This window comes from Crassostrea angulata, chromosome 10 (genome assembly GCF_025612915.1).
Source record: "Crassostrea angulata isolate pt1a10 chromosome 10, ASM2561291v2, whole genome shotgun sequence".
Lineage (NCBI taxonomy): Eukaryota > Metazoa > Mollusca > Bivalvia > Ostreida > Ostreidae > Magallana > Magallana angulata.
This window is the reverse complement of record NC_069120.1, coordinates 2104069-2126653: the sequence shown is the minus strand read 5'-3', so window position 1 is coordinate 2126653 and position 22585 is coordinate 2104069. Positions and strand designations below refer to the sequence as shown.

The 22585-nt window shown below is 32.2% G+C and overlaps 3 protein-coding genes across 3 annotated transcripts; 1 reads left to right on the top strand and 2 right to left on the bottom strand.

The window, feature by feature from the left end:
* The first annotated feature begins 1148 nt into the window (after positions 1 to 1148).
* LOC128167442 (neuromedin-U receptor 2-like) lies at positions 1149 to 3218 on the top strand. The gene has a single exon (XM_052833165.1). The coding sequence runs from the start codon at positions 1233 to 1235 to the stop codon at positions 2244 to 2246; it is 1014 nt and encodes a 337-aa protein (XP_052689125.1). The 5' UTR covers positions 1149 to 1232; the 3' UTR covers positions 2247 to 3218.
* Positions 3219 to 11058: 7840 nt separating this feature from the next.
* On the bottom strand, positions 11059 to 12091 carry LOC128168146 (neuromedin-U receptor 2-like). Its single transcript, XM_052834258.1, has one exon. The coding sequence runs from the start codon at positions 12057 to 12059 to the stop codon at positions 11070 to 11072; it is 990 nt and encodes a 329-aa protein (XP_052690218.1). The 5' UTR covers positions 12060 to 12091; the 3' UTR covers positions 11059 to 11069.
* Positions 12092 to 14017: 1926 nt separating this feature from the next.
* Positions 14018 to 15164, bottom strand: LOC128164484 (type-1 angiotensin II receptor-like). Its single transcript, XM_052828328.1, has one exon. The coding sequence runs from the start codon at positions 15028 to 15030 to the stop codon at positions 14080 to 14082; it is 951 nt and encodes a 316-aa protein (XP_052684288.1). The 5' UTR covers positions 15031 to 15164; the 3' UTR covers positions 14018 to 14079.
* Positions 15165 to 22585: the final 7421 nt, after the last annotated feature.

Here is a 22585-nt window from a genome sequence, read left to right as displayed (position 1 = left end):
AGGAATTCCAACAGACTGTTGGAAGACTTGATTTCCAAAAACTACATAGATGTTCCATGTAGCGTGTAGCGTACCGTATAATGCATGTAGCGTAAAGCTTTCGTGTTATATTAACAGAGCTAACAAAATATATTATATGCCGATGATTCCTTTTAAAAAAGAATATTTGTTTATTTGTTCACTAAACTAATCAGATGTACATGATATACATACAAAGGTATATAAACTTGTTAGATGATTGTTTTATACTTTATGCTTTGTATATTTGGCTATAAATTCCATCGCAAGTTCATTACAGGAATTTTGTTTGGCATTGGGCTTCTGTATTTAAGTAGCATTATTTTTTCTTGATATAAGTTCAGCGGTCGAGATATTACTTCGAATTAGCTTTCAACTCGTTAAACATGATAGGGAAATCAAGTTATGTTGTCATGAGCAAGGAATTATTTGTCATGGAAATGTCAAGGCCATATATACATTTACATGAAAATATTTTGATTTTAAAATTCTATGCGTTTACTGATTCTGTAATCAGTTAGCATCATTTTGACTCTATTTATATACGAAACTCATATTAAAGCCCTTGAAGATTAACCACAGACGGCTTAAATTGTTCCTATTGATCCTGTTGGTATACAAAACCTCAGTAATTTGACATATGATTTTGAACTTGGCACGTGTGATGAAATGTCTCATTTGAACATATCTGAAAATACTGATGTGGACGGTACTCACAACAAAGTATGTCGTTTAGAAACAAATTATCATGATTGAACCATGTATTAAAAATGATGAGCAAGACTTGAATATATATTCATTATATAAGATCACCATAAGTAAATGTATCTTAAAAAACGAAGTCCAATCAAAAAGTTATGACTCAGTGAATAAAATGTATGAAATTTTACTTTGTGTAAATTATTTACTGGGCAATGCAAAACAATGACTTTGAGATTATTTATGATCATATTATTTACATAACTTTTGTTTTTATTTTTCTTTAGAAATTGTGAATTACAAAAATAAGAACTACAATACATAAATAGATTATTTCTCTATCAAATTTAAAAATCTATAAAGCAGTTTTATACGTAGTTAAGACCAAACGGAAAACTTTAGTTTCCTTCCTCGTGGTAATTTAAGAAGAATCTTATTTCACTAGAAGTTGCCGAAAAAATAAAAATATACTGAAAACATTACAAATAATATAAATGATACCAGGATAACTTAATATGGAATCAACTCAGAATTTGTCAGAATGGGAGCGCCTCACCCTTTGGAATAATATGAGATTTGAAGCATTTTTGCCAACCACAATTTTTCTGTTTTTATGCTTTCCGATAGGAGTTTTTGGCAATGGAGTAGTTATTTATATTTACGGATTCCGTCTTCATAGGAAATACGCTGGGCGTTATTTCATTCCTTACTTGGCCGTCGCAGACCTATTCGCAGTGTTCATTTCCGTAGAACTTCACGTGGTCAACAATTTCTACCCTGTTACGAATAAGCTGGAAACCCTTTGTAAATGGAACTTTGTTGCTGGATTTTATGCCTCTGTTTTTTCAGCATATGTCCTTCTTACTATCGCCGTCCAGCGCTACCTGAAAGTTTGTAAACCATTTAAAGGGCAGATGACTTTATTTTGGAGACGATTTGCATTGTGTCTTTGTCTTGCTCTCACAATTCCTCTTGTTGTTCCAACTTATTTTACATTTGGATTAGAGAGAGTTTACAACAAAGAAATGAATATTACCGGAACTGCTTGTCGTAGACTGACCTCAACTACGCAGACTCCTTCTCTGATTCACAGCGCCATCTGTACACTTCTTGTTGTTATAATAGGAATTGCATTAATTATCTTGTATCTAAAAATAGCGAGTGTTATTTATCGTCAAAATAAACTAAATATGAGAGAACCGAGGAAGAAGACAAACATATCATTGATGTTTATGGTTATCACAATAGTATTTCTGGTTTCATTTTTGCCAAGAATGATCACATTTCTTTTGGAGGGTATTATTATAAATGTGTGGGAAACTCTTTCAACAGAAGAATATGCCGTTGTGAGAATGTTAGAAATATTGTACGTTGTAAATCATTTGGCAAATCCCTTTGTTTATGCTTTTATGGATGTCAAGTTTGTTAGCGAATACAAAAAGGTGTTTGTCTGTTTCTTCAAAAAATCGACCAAGAAGAAGTCGCCCCCTCCTTCAACCTCTTCAGAAACATATGGTAATCATCAATAACATTCAACGTTATGTATGGATGAAAGACATTTGAGTGTAATAAGATGATGATACATTTGATCACGCCTCGACAATATTACTCGAATAACGAGTCCCTGTTCCTCAATTAAAACTGCACAGTATATTAATCAGCTTAATAGTGATTTAATTGTTCAAAAATGTCAATATCAAAGATATCCTCTGTTTTGGATTTTTTCATATTTTTTTTATATCTCATTGTTGACATTCTTTTGTTATTTCTATTTGTTATAATAATGCAATCCCCGCTTGCATAATAACAGTATGTTATATGTTTTATCGATGAAATTATCAGATTACACATTAAAAATCTTATTCGCAGTGTTATCACAGACAAAGACACTGAATGAATTAAAGTTGGTAGATTTTGGACAAAATCAATCTTAAGTTATTATATGTAGACCAACATTAATTAGGATAGAAATCTAAACTTAAATTATATGTTATTGATATGTTGCATTGAACAGAGGGGACACAAATGATGTTAGCATGTGGGTTTTTTTCAGAATCCAACAAATTATGTTTATTGATATGCATTTATAAAAAGTGGTAAACCAAGCAATATCTATTTCTAGACCAATATGTAATTAAAATGTTATATACAATATTTCTTTTGGCTGTATTTGTAATAGCTTAAAGTTGTTTACGGATACATTTAACGTTAATGATGTTAGCATGTTTTACTGCTTCAAAAGTTAGAGATAACTTTACAGTGTGAATTACACGTGTACATATATATACTTTGAGTTTTTTCCTTCCCATATGATAGTATCACACGCCATCGTGCGTTACTAGTAATTCTTTTTTTCCCTTTTTTTGTACATGTAAATACGTTTATGCACTTTTTCCCGTATTTCCTAATCATGTTTGTACATTTTTGTTATTTGATTATGGTTATTTTCAGTGTAGTTTATGATATCATATATAAGTCTGATATTTTCCCCAATAAAATTACCCATAACAAAGCCTGTCTGATCATTGCTATTTCATTTATCTTAATTATCTGATTATAGATAGTTCCATTTGATTGAAAGTACTTAATGTCAATTGTCAAGGACCTGAGGACCCAAATCAAAGAAGATATTTTTAAAAACATTTAAAGCTACTATATATAGATATTTTAAAAAAACACGAACTTTATTCACAAAAAGTAAAACCAAAAATAGTACAAAGCTTTCTTGGTTCTTATTAATCTAATTCAAGAGGGGTTTCCACATTCTTTCAACATTAATTGTGAGGTAAGCATTCGTGAATAACACAGAGATGATATTGAACACTATTTGATTTTTAGATGCTATTGTAGATTATTTGCACTTTCTACTTATAACTATATATGATACCAATTTGCATGTACTGTAATTCTGTTCTTAATTACTAAATATCCCCAAGACTCTTCCCATGGTATTATATAAGACAGTGAGTTTATTTGCTTTTTAACAAAATATTAAGCTCTTTGAATTCCTTACACCATAATAGCCCTAAATCTAGACAGGGAATGTACATTTAAATAAATACACTAAAACTAAATGATGATTTTGGAGAAAATTATCAGATACTAGAATGTTTACTTGAAGAAGAAGAAACCCTATTAAGCAAATAATTAGGCTTGATTTTTTTCAAATATTAGAATCCTTGCTTCCTTTGATACTATCGGTCAAATCTAAAATCAGATATAGTTTGGATCATTTACCAGTCATTATGTTGTTAAACCAGTGAATGCATGTGAATAAGGCAAAGGTTTCTAGAAGTTTAATTATATTTTATTAACAGATAAGAAATATGTAATTAAATCAAGGAAGAAATTAATAAAGTGAAGCTTGAGTATGCATGCCCCATATATAAAAGAGTAAATATTCCTAATATAGACAATGAGATTATCAAATTTGCAATTACAATTTACAATCACAAGTGCATGCGTGATAATGTGTTTTATTGCAAAATGTAAAATACGCAAACAACAAGAATTAATTGAACAGATTATAGATGAATATTACACTGAAAAGATAAAGATAAAGAAAAAAACCTCAATGTCAACGTGTGTGATCAAAAGTAAAGTTAATTAATGGAGGAGAAAAATTAGTAAATACTATCTTACACTAGAATCTAAAAGCAAATACCAAAACTAGGTCTCGTTTAAAATGACAGAATATCAACATTTACAGACATTAAAACATTTTTAATCAAAATGTGTACTAAAAGAGAACAATATGCTTATTAAAGTGATATTAATGACAAAATGAATGCACGTAACTTGCCAAAAGTTAGATAAATGCGTCGGATAGTCTTAATGGGACTAACAAAAAATGAAACATGATAAAAACCAAGATATTAATGGTTTAACTTGTAACTTTTTTCATTCTCCTGGCATTACTACGGTTCATTTATATCATGAGCAGAATCCATCAAATTATATGTTTATTGATATGTATTAAAAAAAGTGGTAAACCAAAGCAATATCTATTACTAGACCAATTTGCAAATTAAAAGTTATATACAAAACATAAAATAAGTTGTTTACGGATACATTAACTAGCAGAGATCAAACTATATATAATTCAATGAAATACACTGAAAAGAATATATCAGGATTACTAATGTAAACTGACTTTGGATAAGCCCTTAATTCTGTTTCTTGGGAATTTGTATTACACTTGAACTATTTAGTTTTTAAAATTAAAGAAAAAGTACAGCGCATCTTATTAAAAAACCGACTTGAAAAAATTTTCCGATCGGGTTCGGTATTTTTGTACTACTCATAAATGTATAAACTTCCAGAAAATTACAAAGTTCTCCATGCAATAAATCTAATTATTTCATTAAAATGAATGATTACGTATAACCTATCACATAAATACATCGCAACATGTTCGAGGTTCGGCCTTCTATACTGTTACGCATGCGTATTTACTGTAAACAAAACACATGCAGGGCTCGCAAAGAATCTACTGGACAGGTTTGTTGATAAAAATATGTCTATTCTACTTCTCATAGGTAAAAACTGTTCCAAGTTTTTAAAATAACCACGATTATTATTTTGTAAGCATGTATTTTTCGTGTTTATCATAGGAGTTGCTACAACCTAAATCTATTTTTATAAATGAGGCCCCTTGAGGGGTTATTTGACATATTTATGTCTATTCACTTTAAAATGAACCTAAATTAATAAACCATTTGTAAATTATCGAGTAAGTAAGGATATGTTTCATTTAGAGAATCGCTTTAACCTCGTTTTCCATGTTGACCGTAGTCGGACGAAGATCCTGTGGTTTTCAGCACGTGTCAATTACTGTCATTCAAAGTCCACGTGGTACAAATAAACGATATTTCAGGTTTGTACGACCCTTGAATATCCGGAAGCTCATAATTACGTTAATTAAGTATGTGAAAGGGATTTTCGTGTATTTCAACTATTACAATAAACGTTATTTCTTTTTTCTTAACTATACAACAGGTAAATCTGAAGTTATTCACACATGTGTTTTCAGCTGTACTGTCTCTTTAACTGAAAGATTGGATACCAACCTTTAATATGACATTGAACTTGTATTATTCAAAACTGAATAATATCAGATTATTTTTACCCACAAAGACGGCACAGACAAGGTTATCAAAAAAAGCTCAGCTCAATCTTTCCATGTTGACTGCTGATTTTCATTTACATGACAACCTTTTATAAGGATGTAAACAAGTACAGTCATTATTTATCTTACTTTGATGTTTAAGATTAAATACCATTCTCTAAAATTATAAACAAAATTGAGTATGGTAGCACACAGACATACACTATCACACACACACTTAACACGCACAGACAGACACACAAAAAGAGCCCATATGTCATACATGTTAAACTTATTGAACAGTTCAATTGAATTGTTTTAAACTATACTAAGTGTTCGATTTGTCTTTTTTTTTAAAGGTTGTGATTTCAATGTCTTCTCAAAAATCACCAATTTACTAAATGTTTTTTTTGACAGGTAACAGCAGAGGTAACAATGGCAAAGAAGTCGCGTTGTTTACGTTTTTAGCTCACCTGAGCTGAAAGCTCAAGTGAGCTATTCTGATCACTTTTTGTCCGTCGTCCGTCCGTCCGTCCGTCCGTCTGTCCGTCTGTCTGTCCGTCTGTAAACTTTTTACATTTTGAACTTCTTCTCTAAAACCGCTTATCCAATTTCAACCAAGTTTGGCACAAAGCATCCTTATGGGAGGGCGAATATAAATTGCAGAAATAAAAGTCCGATCTGTATTCAAAGCGGAGAAAACCTTGAAACTGTAGAAAAAGGGGGGTGCATTTTAAAAAAATCTTCTTCTCAAGAACTACTGATTCCAATTCAACGTAGTTAAGCATAAATCATCTTTATGGGAAGGAAAATATAAATTGCAAAAATTAAGGTCTAATTCTGTTTCAAATCTGAGTTATTACGAAAATAATAATAAAGGAAAGGCGTGTTTCAATCAGTTTAATAGCTTCGGATTCGGCATCCGGTAAATTGGGTAGACAAGACTTGGCTGGGCAAAACAAAAGATTGGCAGTTATTAATCTGCCAATCTCTATAAATTTCAGGATATTTGATGGACCAGTATATTTGTATTTGCTGTAAATATTGCTGCAAAATAATGCGTATTTGGAATTGACGATTGCCGATCTGCCCCGGCTTTTTTTTGCCACGGCCCGGGTTTGCGTACCCATTTTACCAAGACTCGTATTCCATACACCTAAAACGAGGTTCTTTGTTTAAAGCAGCCATGACATTATACGAAAAAGGGTCGATCTGACTATGATGAATTTGCTTGTTGTGCAACAGTTTGCGAATGAAGGGAAATTTTTGAAACATGCAAAATATATCGGTGCCGATTTTGTGAAGTAAATTGAGGCTAAATATTTCAATGCGTTGACAGTTTTCACACATGACGATGGTGTTAGCTTGTTCTGATTTTCGTTTCGTTTTCATTATTTATGCTTTGTAACCTGAGAACTATCGTCTGTATTTCGTGATTTTTACGTATCAAATCAAACAGAGACTTCGGTAAATCAAACAGTTAACTGTTTACCTGCGCAAATTAAGCAAAATCTGATGTATCAAAAAAGTACTGAAATACAATTCATTATATCGGTAATTCGGCATTATATTTTGCGTAATGGTAGATTAATGCAATAGGTTTTGTTGAGATGCTCGGCATTTTCTCGAGTTTATTCAGTTTAAATAGAGTTTGATATTGCTGTCGGAAAGATATAGGTATATACATGTACATGTATATATATGATTCATTTCGAAAAAATAAATTGTGTTCTTTATTTGTTATAGTGCATGTTTCTTGTGTTCTAATTGTTTACAATTTCTATTTACTAACCATATTTGAGTGTTAAGCTTCGAATTATAAGCAAGATACAGAGATTTGCTCACAATTCTATGTTTGTACACAGATCTTAAAAACTAAAGATTAAAAAAGTAAAAAAAATTGTCAATATTTATTAAGAAAATTTTCAAAGTCTCTTCTTCCAGAAACCAACTTTAACAACTTATTGTATTGTAAACTTAACCTTTTTTAGCTCACCTGAGCCAAAGTCTTCTTCTCAAAAACTATTAGGCCAGGAAAGCTCAAATTTGAGTGGAAGCATCCTCAGATAGTGTAGATTTAAGTTTGTTCAAATCATGGTCCCCGGGGGTTGGGTGGGGCCACAATAGGGAGATCATGTTTTACATAAGAATATATAGAGAAAATCTTTAAAAATCTTCTCAAAAACTATTAGGCCAGAAAAGCTCAAATTGAAATGGAAGCATCCTCAGGTAGTGTAGATTCAAGTTTGTTCAAATCATGATCCCCGGGGGTAGGGTGGGGCCACAATTGGGAGATCAAGTTTTACATAGGAATATATAGAGAAAATCTTTAAAAATCTTCTTATCAAAAACTATTACGCCAGGAAAGCTCAAATTAAAATTGAAGCATCCTCAGGTAGTGTAGATTCAAGTTTGTTCAAATCATAGTTCCCATGGGTAGGGTGGGGCCACAATTGGGGGATCAAGTTTAACATAGGAATATATTGAGAAAATCTTTAAAAATCTTCTTCTCAAAAACTATTAGGCCAGGAAAGCTCAAATTAAAATGGAAGCATCCTCAGATAGTATAGATTCAAGTTTGTTCAAATCATGGTCCCCGGGGGGTAGGGTGGGGCCACTATTGGGGGATCAAGTTTTATATAGGAATATCTTTTAAAAATATTCTTCTCAAAAATATTTGGCCAAGAAATCTCAAATTGGCATGCAACCATCCTTAGGAAGTGTAGATTCAAGTTTGTTCAAATCATGGTCCCTGGGGGTAGGGCGGGGTCACAATGGGGGATGAATTTTTATAGATAGAGAAAAACTATAAAAGTCTTCTTCTCAAAACTATTAGGCCAGGAAAGCCCAAATTTGAGTGGAAGCATCCCCAGATCATATAGATTCAAGTTTGTTTAAATAATAGTCCAGTGGTAGGGTGAGGCCACAATGGGGGATGAATTTTTACTTAGGAATATATAGAGAAAATCTTCTTTTTAAAGAATTTTTGGCCAGAAAGGGTTTAAACTTGTGTAGAGGCATCCTCGGGTAGTGTAAATTCAAGTTTGCAAAATCACAGTCCCTAGTGGTAGGGCGGGACCGTGATGGCGGTTTGAATATTTACATAGGAATATAAAGAGAAAATCTTTAAAACTATTCTGGGAAAGTGTTCGGTTCAAAACTCAGTACTTAGTGTGAAAGCAAAGGTTATGCAGATTTAAGTCTGGTGAAACCATGATTCCCTAGAGAAAAATGGGGCCATGAAATGGGGGGGGGGGGGTATATAGGAATAGAGAAAAATCTTCTTACAGGTACAACAACAAAAGGGGCTTGGTATTTACTAAAAAATAAGAGGTTGATAAAAATTGGCAGATTTTCAATTTTTTTTTAGCAAGATCTACTGTACTCAGTTGTCAAGATATTTTGATACTGTAATGCTAATTTGATCAGAATTAAGGCAATTGTTGCTCAGGTGAGCGATGTGGCCCCTGGGCCTCTTGTTTGTGTATCATATGTTGGCACAATCGTTGCCATCGTAAAAAGTAGTACATATTAATACTTTACAAATATATAGTAAGAATTGAACTAATTAGTACGAATGGAAATCAAATTTTCAAATGCAAACTTTCTAATGAATTTAATTCTTAATTTAAAAACTTCACAAAAGAACTACAGCCAGTCTGAAATCGATTAAGTTGAAAAAAGAAACAAAATATGACATCTAATTGATATCATTTTTGTATAGGATTATGTTTTGATCTAAAACTACATTATCTTAAAAACAAATTTGAAATTGTTTCGTGCATTGACTAGCTTTTGATAGAAGCTTACCTTAATGACATTTATCTTAAATCAATTACCGGCAGTAATTAGGAAGTTTGATTACATGAACTGAATTTTGAATCATTCAGTTCATTTGTACCGGAAGTTAAACATTTTTAAATAGATCTGTATTTTACAGTCGCAACTTAATTGATAAAGGTTGAATTTATGTGGATATTTCCTTTATGACGATTCGGACAATGACACTATTTTAATGAGTGGCTACATACGGTTTTTAACAATGCGGATATTGACTGTTACATTAGTTTTTGTACTAAAACTTACGGGATACGAAAGGTAAGCTTCCTAAAAATAGCTTTTAGTTTACTATAGCACTTTTACTTGCATTTTTTAAATCTCCGATTTCCCGGAAAACAATTTCGAATGGTGCTTTTCTGTGATCACCTTATATATTTTGTTTTATTTATTTTTAACTTGCTGACGACATTACTGTAACAATAAATTCAATAAAGACCAAATATTATGCACTTACAGACATTTTTTTACTCTATGGGTTCAAGAAATTATATTTGAATTATCTTTCGAACACACAAAATTTGATAGCACCATTAAGTATTAATTGACATACTAAGTAGCACAGATCCTAAGAAAAATAATCAATAAGAAAAATCATTGTCCACGAGTACATTTATTCAATTGTAAATTTATTTGACAATATCAAGAATACTGATTTAATATTGATCAAGAACATAACATAACAAAAATAACCCCAGGAATTTTTTTCCCAATCCTTTTTTTGACAGTCTTTAAAAATATTAATAAATCTTTAAAAATAAATAAAAAGCAATGATATTTTTATTCTCTAATTGTATTTTATGTTTTACACCTCAAATATTGCAGAAGAAGGAATGAAAAGAGACAAAACTTATAAAACATTTAGAATTCACAAAGATACATACATGTGCGCATTCTTTAAGCAGAAGAAATAAACTTGAATTTCAAATATGGTTTAATTCTGGACTATTAGTCAATAAAAAACTCTTATGGGAGAATACAAGTTTAATCGAATATCGAATTCTCGCGTGTTATATTTTCTTATACTTTTCCATCAATTGTTTTTATACTTCCCCATCATTACAAAGGACTATTAAATGTTTTGGAATAGAATTCATTAAGATGAAGAACGCCTAAGCTGAAATTCCTTTAGACCGTTGCATGACCAACATAATATATCGTTTAATCCTTTAATATAAACAAAACAGAATTTTGATTTTGATCAAAGAAGTCTAGGTATCCAGTTTTATTTCAAAGCATGTTTAAACTATTCTATGACAATTTAGTTTCAAAACTGCACATTCTGTAGTCTTTGATTACAATATTTCTTCAACTTTATTAGCTCTTCAATCCAAAAGAAAATATTTTAAAAATTTCAAATTCTTTTACATTTTGGTGTCTACGTTAAATTTTATAAGTATAACATGATTTAGGAGTTACTTAAAGACTTAACTTCTTCAATTTTTTTTCGACATGGGATCGTTTTTTTAAATTCACTCACAAATTTGACATCCATAAAAGCATAAACAAATGGATTCGCTAAATTGTTCACAATGTACAATACTTCCAGCATTCTAACGGTCGCGTACGCCTTTTCATTCAGTGTCTCCCATAGACCGACCTTGATTCCCTCTATTATAGAAGTTATCATCCTTGGTAAGAATGATACAAGGAATATTATTGTTATTATCATGAACATCAAAGATGTGTTTGTCTTCTTTTCCTTTGATTCTCCTAAATTTTGTTTCCTTTGTCGAAAAACAACCTTTCCTATTTTCCAATACAAAACAATAAGTGCAGCTCCTTCTGTGACAACAAAAAGCGTACACGTGGCGCTATGAATGAGAGTAAATGTTTGTGAACTGGAGGTCAGTCTACGGCATGTAGTCCCGGTAACGTTAAGTTCTTTGTTGTAAATTTTCTCTAATCCAAAAGTGAAATATGCTGTAACAGCAAGAGCCAAAGAGAACATAAAACAAAGACTCAATGCAAATCGCCTCCAGAACAAAGTCATCTGCCCTCCAAAAGGTTTGCAAACTTTCAGGTACCGCTGAACAGCGATAATAAGGAGAATGCCCACTGAGAATACTGTTGCAAAAAATGCGGCCATATAATTCCATTTACATAATCTCTCTAGTTTATTGGTAACAGGATAGAAGTTGCTGACAGTATGGTGTTCTACTGAAAGAACTACAGCAAGTAAATCGGCGACTGCTAGGTAAGGAATAAAATAACGCCCAGCATGCTGCTTATATAATCGAAGTCCGTAAATATATATGACTACTCCGTTTCCAAAAACACCAACCGCTGCGCACAAAAACAGCAATATATTGATGGGCATCAGAGCTTCGAGCCTCGTCTTGTCCCATAAGTCAAGGCGTTCTAAAGCCGTCATGTTGAGCTGATCATAGGATCCCATTGTCACCAACGAGACCCAAAAACCACGTCCAAGTCTATCAGTTTTGGTATGAAATATAATTCTGATTTCCTGATTTCAGTAGGAATGACAATGTATTGATACCAACACGGAACCTCATTTCAGTTTTAATAGCTATCCCCTTACAGTCGTTCATGACATAACTTTCGTTTCATAATAATTTGTTTATGCCTTTCGTTAAGAACAGAAGTAGTTTTTACGTTGAGAACTGGTATACATGTATTATATATCGTATTGGTAATTAAGAATTTCAAAGGATTATCCTGTTTGGTTTATTTTCAATTCGGTCTTCACATAATTACATCTTGTGACCAAAAGCAATTGTATATTCCGGTAATTTTTTATGTGCTTTGACCAACCAAAGGTTTCTCTGTATGAGGCATCTGGCATATTCAACTATTTGCGCACGCATTTCGCTTCATATAAATCGTATTTACATGTAGATTACTTACAACATCACTCTAATGTAGCATTTCAATTAAAACATTATACTGTTAGATTATGATTCAAATTACGTATTTCTTTATATGCGTGAGAAATTTAATTGAAAGTACGCTTTGCTCACGAAGAGAAAAGTTAATTAATTCCTTGCTATTTTGGAAGTCAACAAAACCGTGCGACATATCCTACTTAAGTTTATTGCATCAGAAGTATATCATTGAAATCAGTAGACAAAACATACATAAAAAATACAAAGATAATTGGAGGTCAGTGTTCATCCCTCCGAGTTAAGGCCAATCTAATTTGACCTTTTTGCAAATATCAAATGTGAAAAATGTGAATAATGAATAAGGTATAATAAGAAAAAGATTATATTGAAAATTCGGAAAATTGCTTGTGTCTGTCATTTCGTCTAAAAAAAAACTTCCCCATGAAAAAATATCCCCCCCCCAACTTGTTTGTTTCTTGAATTCAAATAGAATTTCTTCATGAAAAAAATCTTTCTGTAATGATTATAAAAATAAATTCATTTTCATTTAAAATATAATGACCATCTGCGCAATGAAATCAAAACGTGAGGAGTGAGATACCTTAATTAAGAATTAAAAAAATATATATTTTTGACTAATGGTTTTGGTTGTTTTCTTTGTTTTTATTAGACTCGACAATAAAGAATCGATCATTTAATGAAACTCGTTACTTTCAGACAAAAGTAAATAAATCTGAGCTTTACAGAAATATACGATTAAAGTTTAATGGCATCAACCATGTGGCACGTTTAGTCAAAGATATAGCGGCATTCCTGTCTGATGTAAGCAAGACTGGTCTCTTTTGTTTGTATTATTTCCACGTCACATGACATGAGGCAGTTTAAAGTTGAAACAAACAAAAAAGTCAATCCTAGATTGCAATCATATGAATTGGTTGGAGCACAAGTGAACATTTCCCGGAGTTCCTACTCATGATTTCTTATTGGCAAATATTCTGGCATAATGATTGAGAAGACATGCTATATGTCTTTTTTTAAAATCTTATTCTGTTTACGAAGCAATTTATTTAATTAACAAATGTTTTATAAATATGCTTTTAATTATTACAAAACAAAGTAAACTGCAAAAAGCAACGTTTCCAAATTACATACGGAGCTTTTGCAATTTTTTTTTTTCAACTAATACTTGAATGATCAGTTGATTTTTTATTTTAGAATTCTATTAAACGATTAAACGACTCATGATTATCATCGATAACATAACTGATAATCAACTTAACCTAATTTAGAAACAACACAGGTATTAATTTGTTGTCTCTAAACCAAAACAAAATCGTTAGAATAAATGTAGAAAAAATGATTCTATCTTTAAATAGTATATATTATTATAACAAAAATTAGAAAACTTTTTTAAAACAGAAAGTTCATTTATCCCACCAAAAGCCAAGCTTTATCTCTCTCTCTCTCTCTCTCTCTCTCTCTCTCTCTCTCTCTCTCTCTCTCTCTCTCTCTATCAAAACAAAATTGTAAAGCGGTAACGATAAGAGGAAAAGCGAACTTTTGAAGGTGTCACTAATTTCTACACATAAACGTCTGTTTGAACTCAGTCTTAAATTTGACATCCAAGAAAGCATACACAAATGGATTAGCTACGTGGTTCAAGATATACACTACTTGTAACACCCTCATTGCAGCATACTCTTCTACATTCAGGGTCTCCCAAAAACCAGTGTTGTTGCCCTCCAAAACGGACGTGATCATTCTAGGTAAACATAATACAAGAAATATTATTGTAATTATCATGAACATCAACGAAATATTTGTCTTTTTCTTCTTTGAATCTCCCCTGTTTTGATTGTGTTGTTGATATATGACCTTTGCTATTAGGATATACAAGACAATTAATACAATTACTCCGATTAGAATGATTAAGGTATATGTGACGCTTCGAATTAGAGACAAAGTCGGTGTGCTCGAGGTCAGTCTACGACAAGCAGTTCCGTTTACGTTCAGTTCTTTGTTGTAAACTCTCTCAATTCCAAATGTGAAGTATGTTGGAACAATCAAAATACTTAAAAGAACGAACGTCAGACACAAAGAAAAACGTCTCCAGAACAAAGTCATCTGCCCTCCAAGTGGTTTGCAAACTTTAAGATAGCGCTGCACAGCGATTATCAGCAGAATATTTGAAGCAAAACCGGAAGCAAAAAATCCAAATACAAAATTCCATTTACAAAGTGTTTCCATCTTGTAAGTTACAGGAAAGAAATTGTTGACCGTATGAAGTTCTACTGAGATAACCACAGCAAAAAGATCGGCTAGAGCCAAATAGGGTATGAAATAACGCCCCTCATATTTTTTAGGAAGTCGGAGTCCATAGATATAAATAACCACTCCATTGCCGAAAACCCCAACCACAGCGCATAGAATCAGAAAAACGGTAGTTGGAATTAATAATTTGATCCTTGTCTCATCCCACAAGGACAGGCGTTCAGATTCCGTCAAGTTGAGCTTAGATCCCATGATTAGTAAGAACAAGTACTCCTTTGGAAGGATTGAGGGTCCTTTATAAATGTAAATAATACTGAAGGTTCATAATGTTATGAATAAAGGACTAGCATAATTATGTTGCACTATTCTTGACAAGATTTTTAGTTGTTTTCCAAACTACCAATGAATTTTTATAAATGTTCAATGCAGGGAAACTACACTTTCTAATGAAATTCTTCCGCATATAACGGAAAAAACTGCTACGTAGCGGGATCTCCCAACAAAGCTTTAAAAAAGTTTTGTCTTCATTTTATAGTATAAAAGTATGCGTCTCATGCTAAATACAGCAAACGATTGGATGCTAGACATGTCTATTTAAAAATTTACATGAAAATCAAAGTGCAGAGGAAACTCGGTAGTGCAAAGGTTAATTTGCGCGAAATTAGGTACATTTGCAAAGTGCCTCGTGTGCAGTCAACCGTGATACATTAAACCGATCACCAAAACAATTTATCTAGCGATGATTTCCTAAAGAACTTTTTTTTCAGAAACAAATCACTTCTCTAAAATGTAAAAAAGTTTCTGTTCCCCAGATAAACTTCCACTATTGGAATATAATATTTGACTGGGAAAAATACACAAGTTTAATTTATCAGCCAATTTTATGCTAATTTTACTTTTTGCATAATTGAGGAATAATTCACAACAGGCATTAATGAAACATAAACATATTTTGATTTATAATCACATTTTTGATTTCTTTGTTTTAGGTTAGATTAGATGTAGAAATTATTTCTATTCGTTGTCACCTTCAATTTTTGCAGTGCGGATATTCGCTGAAATGTTAGTTCTTTTATTAAAAAAAACCAAACTGACATGAATATTTATCATAAATTTAATGAGTATGTATTCGTCCAGTGCTGTAATTGTGAAGTTATTTTGTTTCATGACTCTTATTTCCTCGTGAGCGTTCTTTTTTTTAGCGTTATTTTGTTTCATGACTCTTATTTCCTCGTGAGCGTTCTTTTTTTGTTCGGAAAAAAAATATTTATATCACCCCGTGGAACATGATACGTTTGTATAATCGTATGATTATATTTTAACTGAAACGGAAATATAACTAATATATAGTAATTTGCAAATACAAAAATTTGTCTCGATCCATACGGTTTTGGGAATAGTATTTGACACAACTAAAATAATATTGTGGCCGTAATATTGTATATTTATAAGCAATCAAAACATCACTGACAAGTCACCAAATAGAGGAAATATTTTGATTTTAATTTTAGGATGTATGAAAAGTTACTGCAATTATGTCAAGTATTCTGGCTCTGAAACAATTTGCATTATAACTCAAGTCAAAATGTTTATTTGGTCTTTAGTGAATTTTAAATAAAACGATGAGGAGGTGTTTACCTAAAATGAAAATATGTTTGTGTATTTTAAGTAATGTATGCAAAAATTAGGTGTATGTTAATATCATTGCTTGAAATGAACAACAGGAAAATATTTCCTAACATATATTTATATAAAATATACTAATCATTTGAACGAGTATTTTTTTTTAAGTTTCAGGATTATCAGACACAAAAACCATAAACTAAGGTTATGCCTGGATCATAATAATACATTACTCTTTTATTTTCCTGGGTCTTACTATTTAAACTCTAAACATACACAATTTAAAAATACCTAATTCTCGCAGAATCAGCCGATTTTAATTTTGCTTTTAATGTTAATCAAAATTTTCTAGCTTAACTTTAAATGAAGGAAAAACTGAGTGAGTAAAAATCCATATACATTGTTAAAAAGACTCATTAATAAATATGTTCCGTTTTAGTATATACATAGTAGTGGCTACAGATATGTTATGTTTAAGGATAGTAGTGAATTGCCAATGTTAACGTAGTGGACACCGGTTCAACTTACAAAGTTCCATCATACCCCTATGCCAACAAACAACCTTTTGGCATAACGAATAACATACTTGTAAAAATCCTTTTAATTATCGTATTAGGACTCTGCTATGTAAAATTTGGTGGTTGGCAAAAATGCATCGAGCCTCAAAGGTTAACGATTTCCCATTCCAACAATTTCCCGATTGTACACCATGGTCTTTTCTGTTTTATTTGTTATCCGTACGATGTATTCCCATTTCCTAGAAAACTTTAAGCATGAGGAAGGAAATAACATCTTCACTTTTGTATATCTTAAGTAAAGAACAGCTGCAAAGATTTGATAATTTGATAGAGAAAAATGTATTCATGTTTTGCAGAGTTTTTTTTCCGCTATCCACAATTGATAAAAGAAACTTTTAAATAAAACCAAGTAATTCATATTTTCTTTTATTACCTTCAATTTCGAAATTTGCATTAAAAATAGAGACGTCAAATAAAGTTAATTTACTAAGAAAGTTTTCTTGTTGTTTAAATAGACTTCGCTGATTAAGTAAATGTTTGTAAACTTTTTCTGAGTACCATGACATTTGATGCAAAACGAATGGCAAGGAAAAGGTTCAACAACATACTTAGTACATGTTTCACACAATAAGTTATAGCCTTTGTGATTCCATCTATATTTTCGTCGATTCCTTTGTGTTAGTTATCAATTTCCAAAGCAGTTGACAAAAGTGAGTAGTATTCAAATCCCATTTAAAATACCTTGGTAAGATTTTGTCATTTTCAAGGTCATTTGGGACAGAAGATATTAGTATATGCAAATCGTGTATATTTTCTCATGATGTTTGAGAGAAGTGTGGAAAAAGCCTTTGCATCTCACAATTATTAAGACTTCAGAAGAGACATGCAGTCTAGGTTTGTTTATAAAAACTTAATTAGTTACTATTATTAACATATATGGACCAAAGTTTCATAATACTTGTTTTTATGAAAAAAGTCAGAGATACTCTTTTGAACATAGACAAAGACTACTTCACACTATGTGGAGATTTAAACCTTACTTTAAATCCACTTTTGCATACAGAAAATTATAACAATGTTAATAACCTAAAAGCAATGTATACGGTTCTTAAACTGATGAAGAATTTTCAATTACCAGATTATAGGATTCTGAATTCTAGCAAAAAATATTTAATGGGAGAAAATGGAAATCATCTAAAACAAGCCCGGCTTGATTATATATTAATATCTGAAAGCTTGTCAGATATGGTAGAAACAATTTCTATTAAACTCTGTCACTCTGTGGTTCTTTTAGAGTTAAAATTCAACAAATTCGTAAGAGGCCTTGGACTTTGGAAGTTCAACAACAGCCTTCTGACAGATATGATTTATATTAAAAAAAAAAAGGTTAAACAAACTATTCTTCAAGCCTAAAATCGATATCTACAGGATGATGATATAAATCATGGTATCTTTCTTGACGTTTTACTTATGGAAATTCGAAGCAGGACTACAATGTATTTCATATTCCTTTCTTCATTTAAGAAAAAAGAATGAGATAAAATTGAAATTGCTTGATTGAAAGATAGTGAGAATGTTGAGTCAAAGTCGGGTATTGACTTTCAGCTTTTACATGAAAGAAGTTTGAACTGAAAAGTGTCAGAAAGAAAAAGCTTCAAGTTTATATTAAAAGATCACGGGCTAATTAGATAGAAAAAGGAGAAAAACCAAGGACACGTTTCGGCTCGTTATAATCTCGCAACCTTCTAAACAAAACTAATTATTAAAAAAAATGAAACTCAAAGATTGACAAAGTTGAGACTCAAGATTAACTAAAAGTGGGATTTAAGATGCTAAAATTTAACTTTTTTTAATGTCACTAAAATGTCCCTAAATAAGGAGACTTTTTAAAAGTAGATAGATATTTTTTGGCGACAAATATTTGCATAGTATTATAAAATATAGTTATGTTTTCTGGAATGATATACATATTTTAATTAAATTTACAAATGTTTAAAGCTTTGGATTACATATTATCTAAGCAAAAATTATTTTCTATGCTTGTTAGGTACAATACAAATAAATTTGCTGGTAATAAAACAATTTATGTCAAGATGTGGTATGAACATGCAGTAAAACTTTTTAGTGACTTTTTTTAATAAAGATGGACATTTTTTATAACAACATGATTTGGAAAATATTAGCTTGCAAAATGTTTGTACAGTGTAATATAATAGAGGTAAAAGTGCAATATCTACGTTTTTCAAAACCATGTCAGTAAATAGATCTGATTGGAGAAAAGATTGTTCACCAGTCATTCCTTTTTACTTTGAATATAAAATTTTGAATGAAAAATGTTCCAAAGTTTTGTATCAATTCATTGATAGTAAAGACATTGTTCCCTAGGCAGTTTATAAAATGGAACACTGAAATATCACTTCCCTTGGATATATATCGTGCTGTTTTATAACATTTCAAAGTTTGTTAAGAGACAACTACTTTAATGAAATGGCTACAATAAAGAATTGTCTGACTAAACAAAATTATTCAATGGAAGCATGTATCTATCATATGGGCATTTTCACCCTTGTAAACAATTTCTATTTTTAGACATTTATTTCATATTTTATAATATCTGGCTCATGATTGCCGACACGATCCAAACTTTACTGTGCATTCCATTACATGTAATTTTCTTTATCAATTGTCAGAAATATTTGCTTACTTACTCTGAAGAGTATACATTCTTTTACTATTAATAGCTTTTTCTTTGAACACTTGTGAAATCAATTAGTGTCACACTAATCAAATGAAGCCGATTTATTTAGAGTAACTCGTTGAACAAACTTAATTCGCACCTATGTCATTTTCCTTTTTCTTCGGTTTAGAAGCTAAAAGCCGAAGGGTAAATTGTCCTTTTTGATGTCAGCTTTCAAGCCAATTGCTCTTCACACTTTGTTTTTACAATTGTTGACAAGATTAACTCAGGGCCGGACAGGGGACGCTATCTTGCTTTGTCCGATCACTTTTTCCTCGGACGGCAAGAAATAAACATCTGAATTTATATTCAACGTCTCCTGTCCTATTTTCAGGTAATGAAACTTTTTACTTATATACTTTGTGCAAATTTATTGTTTATATCATGTTCTATATCATTTGTATGAATGCGTTGTTTGTGACTTCATATTGACACTTTATTTCGGAAATGTTTATTTTGGAATTTGTTACTTAGTCTTTTTATTTCATTGTTTGCGGTCTTCAAATCTTTAAGACTGATTCCTTTGAAATTTATTTTCTCGTTTTATCTTAATGTCCAAATTTATAACCTGTTCAAATTTGTTAACCGGAAAGTTATTATCCCTCTCTTTCGACTTTAACGGCTATAATCGCCTCCGGTGCAAAAATGAAAATAGACGCCTGCGACTCTTTTGTCTTAACTTTGATCAGTGTCCAATATGCAAGTTTTACCTGTGTAAGTAACTTTGTTCATTGTTTTTACATATGCATTTAGTTAGATTTTGTCATGTTTATTTGATATGCTTATTTACAAGTCCTTTTTATGGTCAGTACATGTGCACTTTTCAAGAGGTCTTTTTGTAAACAAGTAGCAATGTAACATTTTACCTGCAGCGTTCCTTTGCATAGTTGTTACCGTATGTTTTGTATGTGTAGTATATACTTAATTTCTCATAGCCGTTTACTCTTTGTTTGTGTGTTTGTTTAGTAATTACACCCCCCCCCCCAGCTCAATTTTGATACCGGAAGTTGTCACTGGAAGTCTATGTAATAATGTAAACAAAACCATGTGCTAATGTTTTGGTCTATTCTTTATTAAAGTCAAGTCCTTTTACAATGCCAAGTGAACTTTATCATTTGAGTAAATTTCCCCATTTGAAGTTAATTCCCATTTGAAGTTAATTCCCATTTGAAATTAATTATCATTCATATTTTAATTTCCATTTGAGTTATATTTCCCCTTTTTAATATTGTGATAGACTTTCATTTATTTTCACTTCAGTCCTGTAATGTTGAGTATGTTTTGTTTTATTAAGGTGCCCTTACACTTGAAATTATAGTGTCACCTCATATTCTTTTATTACAGTGATTGTGTAATGCGTCTTAGGCAATGTTCTTTTTATTTAATCAAATGTGCAAGATTTGTCTTAATGGTGATCTGTGCACATGTTACTGCAAGCCACCCCATGTTTGTACTATTTAAAGTGGCATTGCTGGCATTATTTTTGTGATTATTAATGATTGTCTTTTACTGCACTTTTTCCTCGGACGGCAAGAAATAAACATCTGAATTTATATTCAACGTCTCCTGTCCTATTTTCAGGTTCAACTTACTACGTCATTTATCAAAGTTAAAAATATCACCCAAAACTCGGTGATAAAGTGGTGGACTGAATCCAACGATCCCAGATGAAAAAGAACAGGCCAATTAACTACACCATACAGACAAGACAAGCAACTGCTGCAGAGGAACAATCCTATCTCCAAATTGCAGAGACCACATCAACTGAACCTGAGGAGCAAACAGCAACCATAATCCTTACAGCAACAAATTCAAGGGAATCTATCCCTGATTCAGAGGAACAGATAACCCCACCTGAAACTTCAGCTGAAGAAAATAATAGTACAACAACCCCTGGCACTCCAGCAGACGAACCACTAGACACTTCAGCTGAAAATAACATAACAGAAGAAGAATCATCAGAAGAAGAAAATTTAGAAAACAACATTATGGCAACTGGATTTAGTTTCCCCAAATTCAATGGATCAGAGTCACCTGTGATCTGGTTATCCAAACTTGACGCCTGGCAACAGTTCCATAACTATGCCGATCAGAAAATCCTTGCCATGCTACCCTGTGCATTAGAAGGAAGTGCTAGTACGTGGTTTCAAACATTGCAGCCTCCCTGCAACTCACTAACAGCATTCAAGAAACAACTCACAGACAGATTCCAACCTATTTTATACGGCATGCCACTGATGGGTATTCGACAAGATACAAGTGAAACCATGGACCAGTATCTTGAGAGAGCTGAGAAAATCAGCATGATACATGACATGGCTGAACTTTACAAAGTGCAGGCCATTGCTTCAGGACTACTTCCTCCTTGGCGTGGGAAAGTTCTCTCCCGAGAACCGAAGAGCTTTCAGGAACTTAGAAACACTATCTCCAAAGTTCAAGTTGAACTTAGCGACATTCCACAGAATTTGAACCATTCCAGTGACCATAGCCTCGCTCACCTGTGCACCACCCTCGCGACCCAAATGACAGAACTGACGAAGAGCATTAAAGCCGATATAAGTGCGCTTCGTGTAACCAGTGAACCCGACCAGTCCTCACAGCAGCGTTGGACCAACCAACATGGTGGACGACCACGGTACCACAACAATCGCAGAGACATGAACCAGAGATCCAGACAGTACGAGAGAGAGCCACGAGAGTACGAAAGCTGTAAAAGATGTGGTAAGTCATGTTCTATTCGAGAAAAGTGTCCAGCTTTTAACACCAAATGCACATACTGTTTCAAATGGCACCATTATGAAAATGTTTGTTTCAAAAAACAGCGACTTTTTAACAATGGCACCTTCACCAACACTAACTCTCACTCTTCTAGTTAGGGGCACGCGCCTGTCCCTAGCACGGATAGGCACCCAGTTAACAGTTCTCATGC

Bases quoted from the DNA above. Each gene is read 5' to 3' on its own strand.
- LOC128168146 (XM_052834258.1), bottom strand. From the start codon at position 12,059: ATGGGATCCTATGATCAGCTCAACATGACGGCTTTAGAACGCCTTGAC.
- LOC128167442 (XM_052833165.1), top strand. From the start codon at position 1,233: ATGGAATCAACTCAGAATTTGTCAGAATGGGAGCGCCTCACCCTTTGG.
- LOC128164484 (XM_052828328.1), bottom strand. From the start codon at position 15,030: ATGGGATCTAAGCTCAACTTGACGGAATCTGAACGCCTGTCCTTGTGG.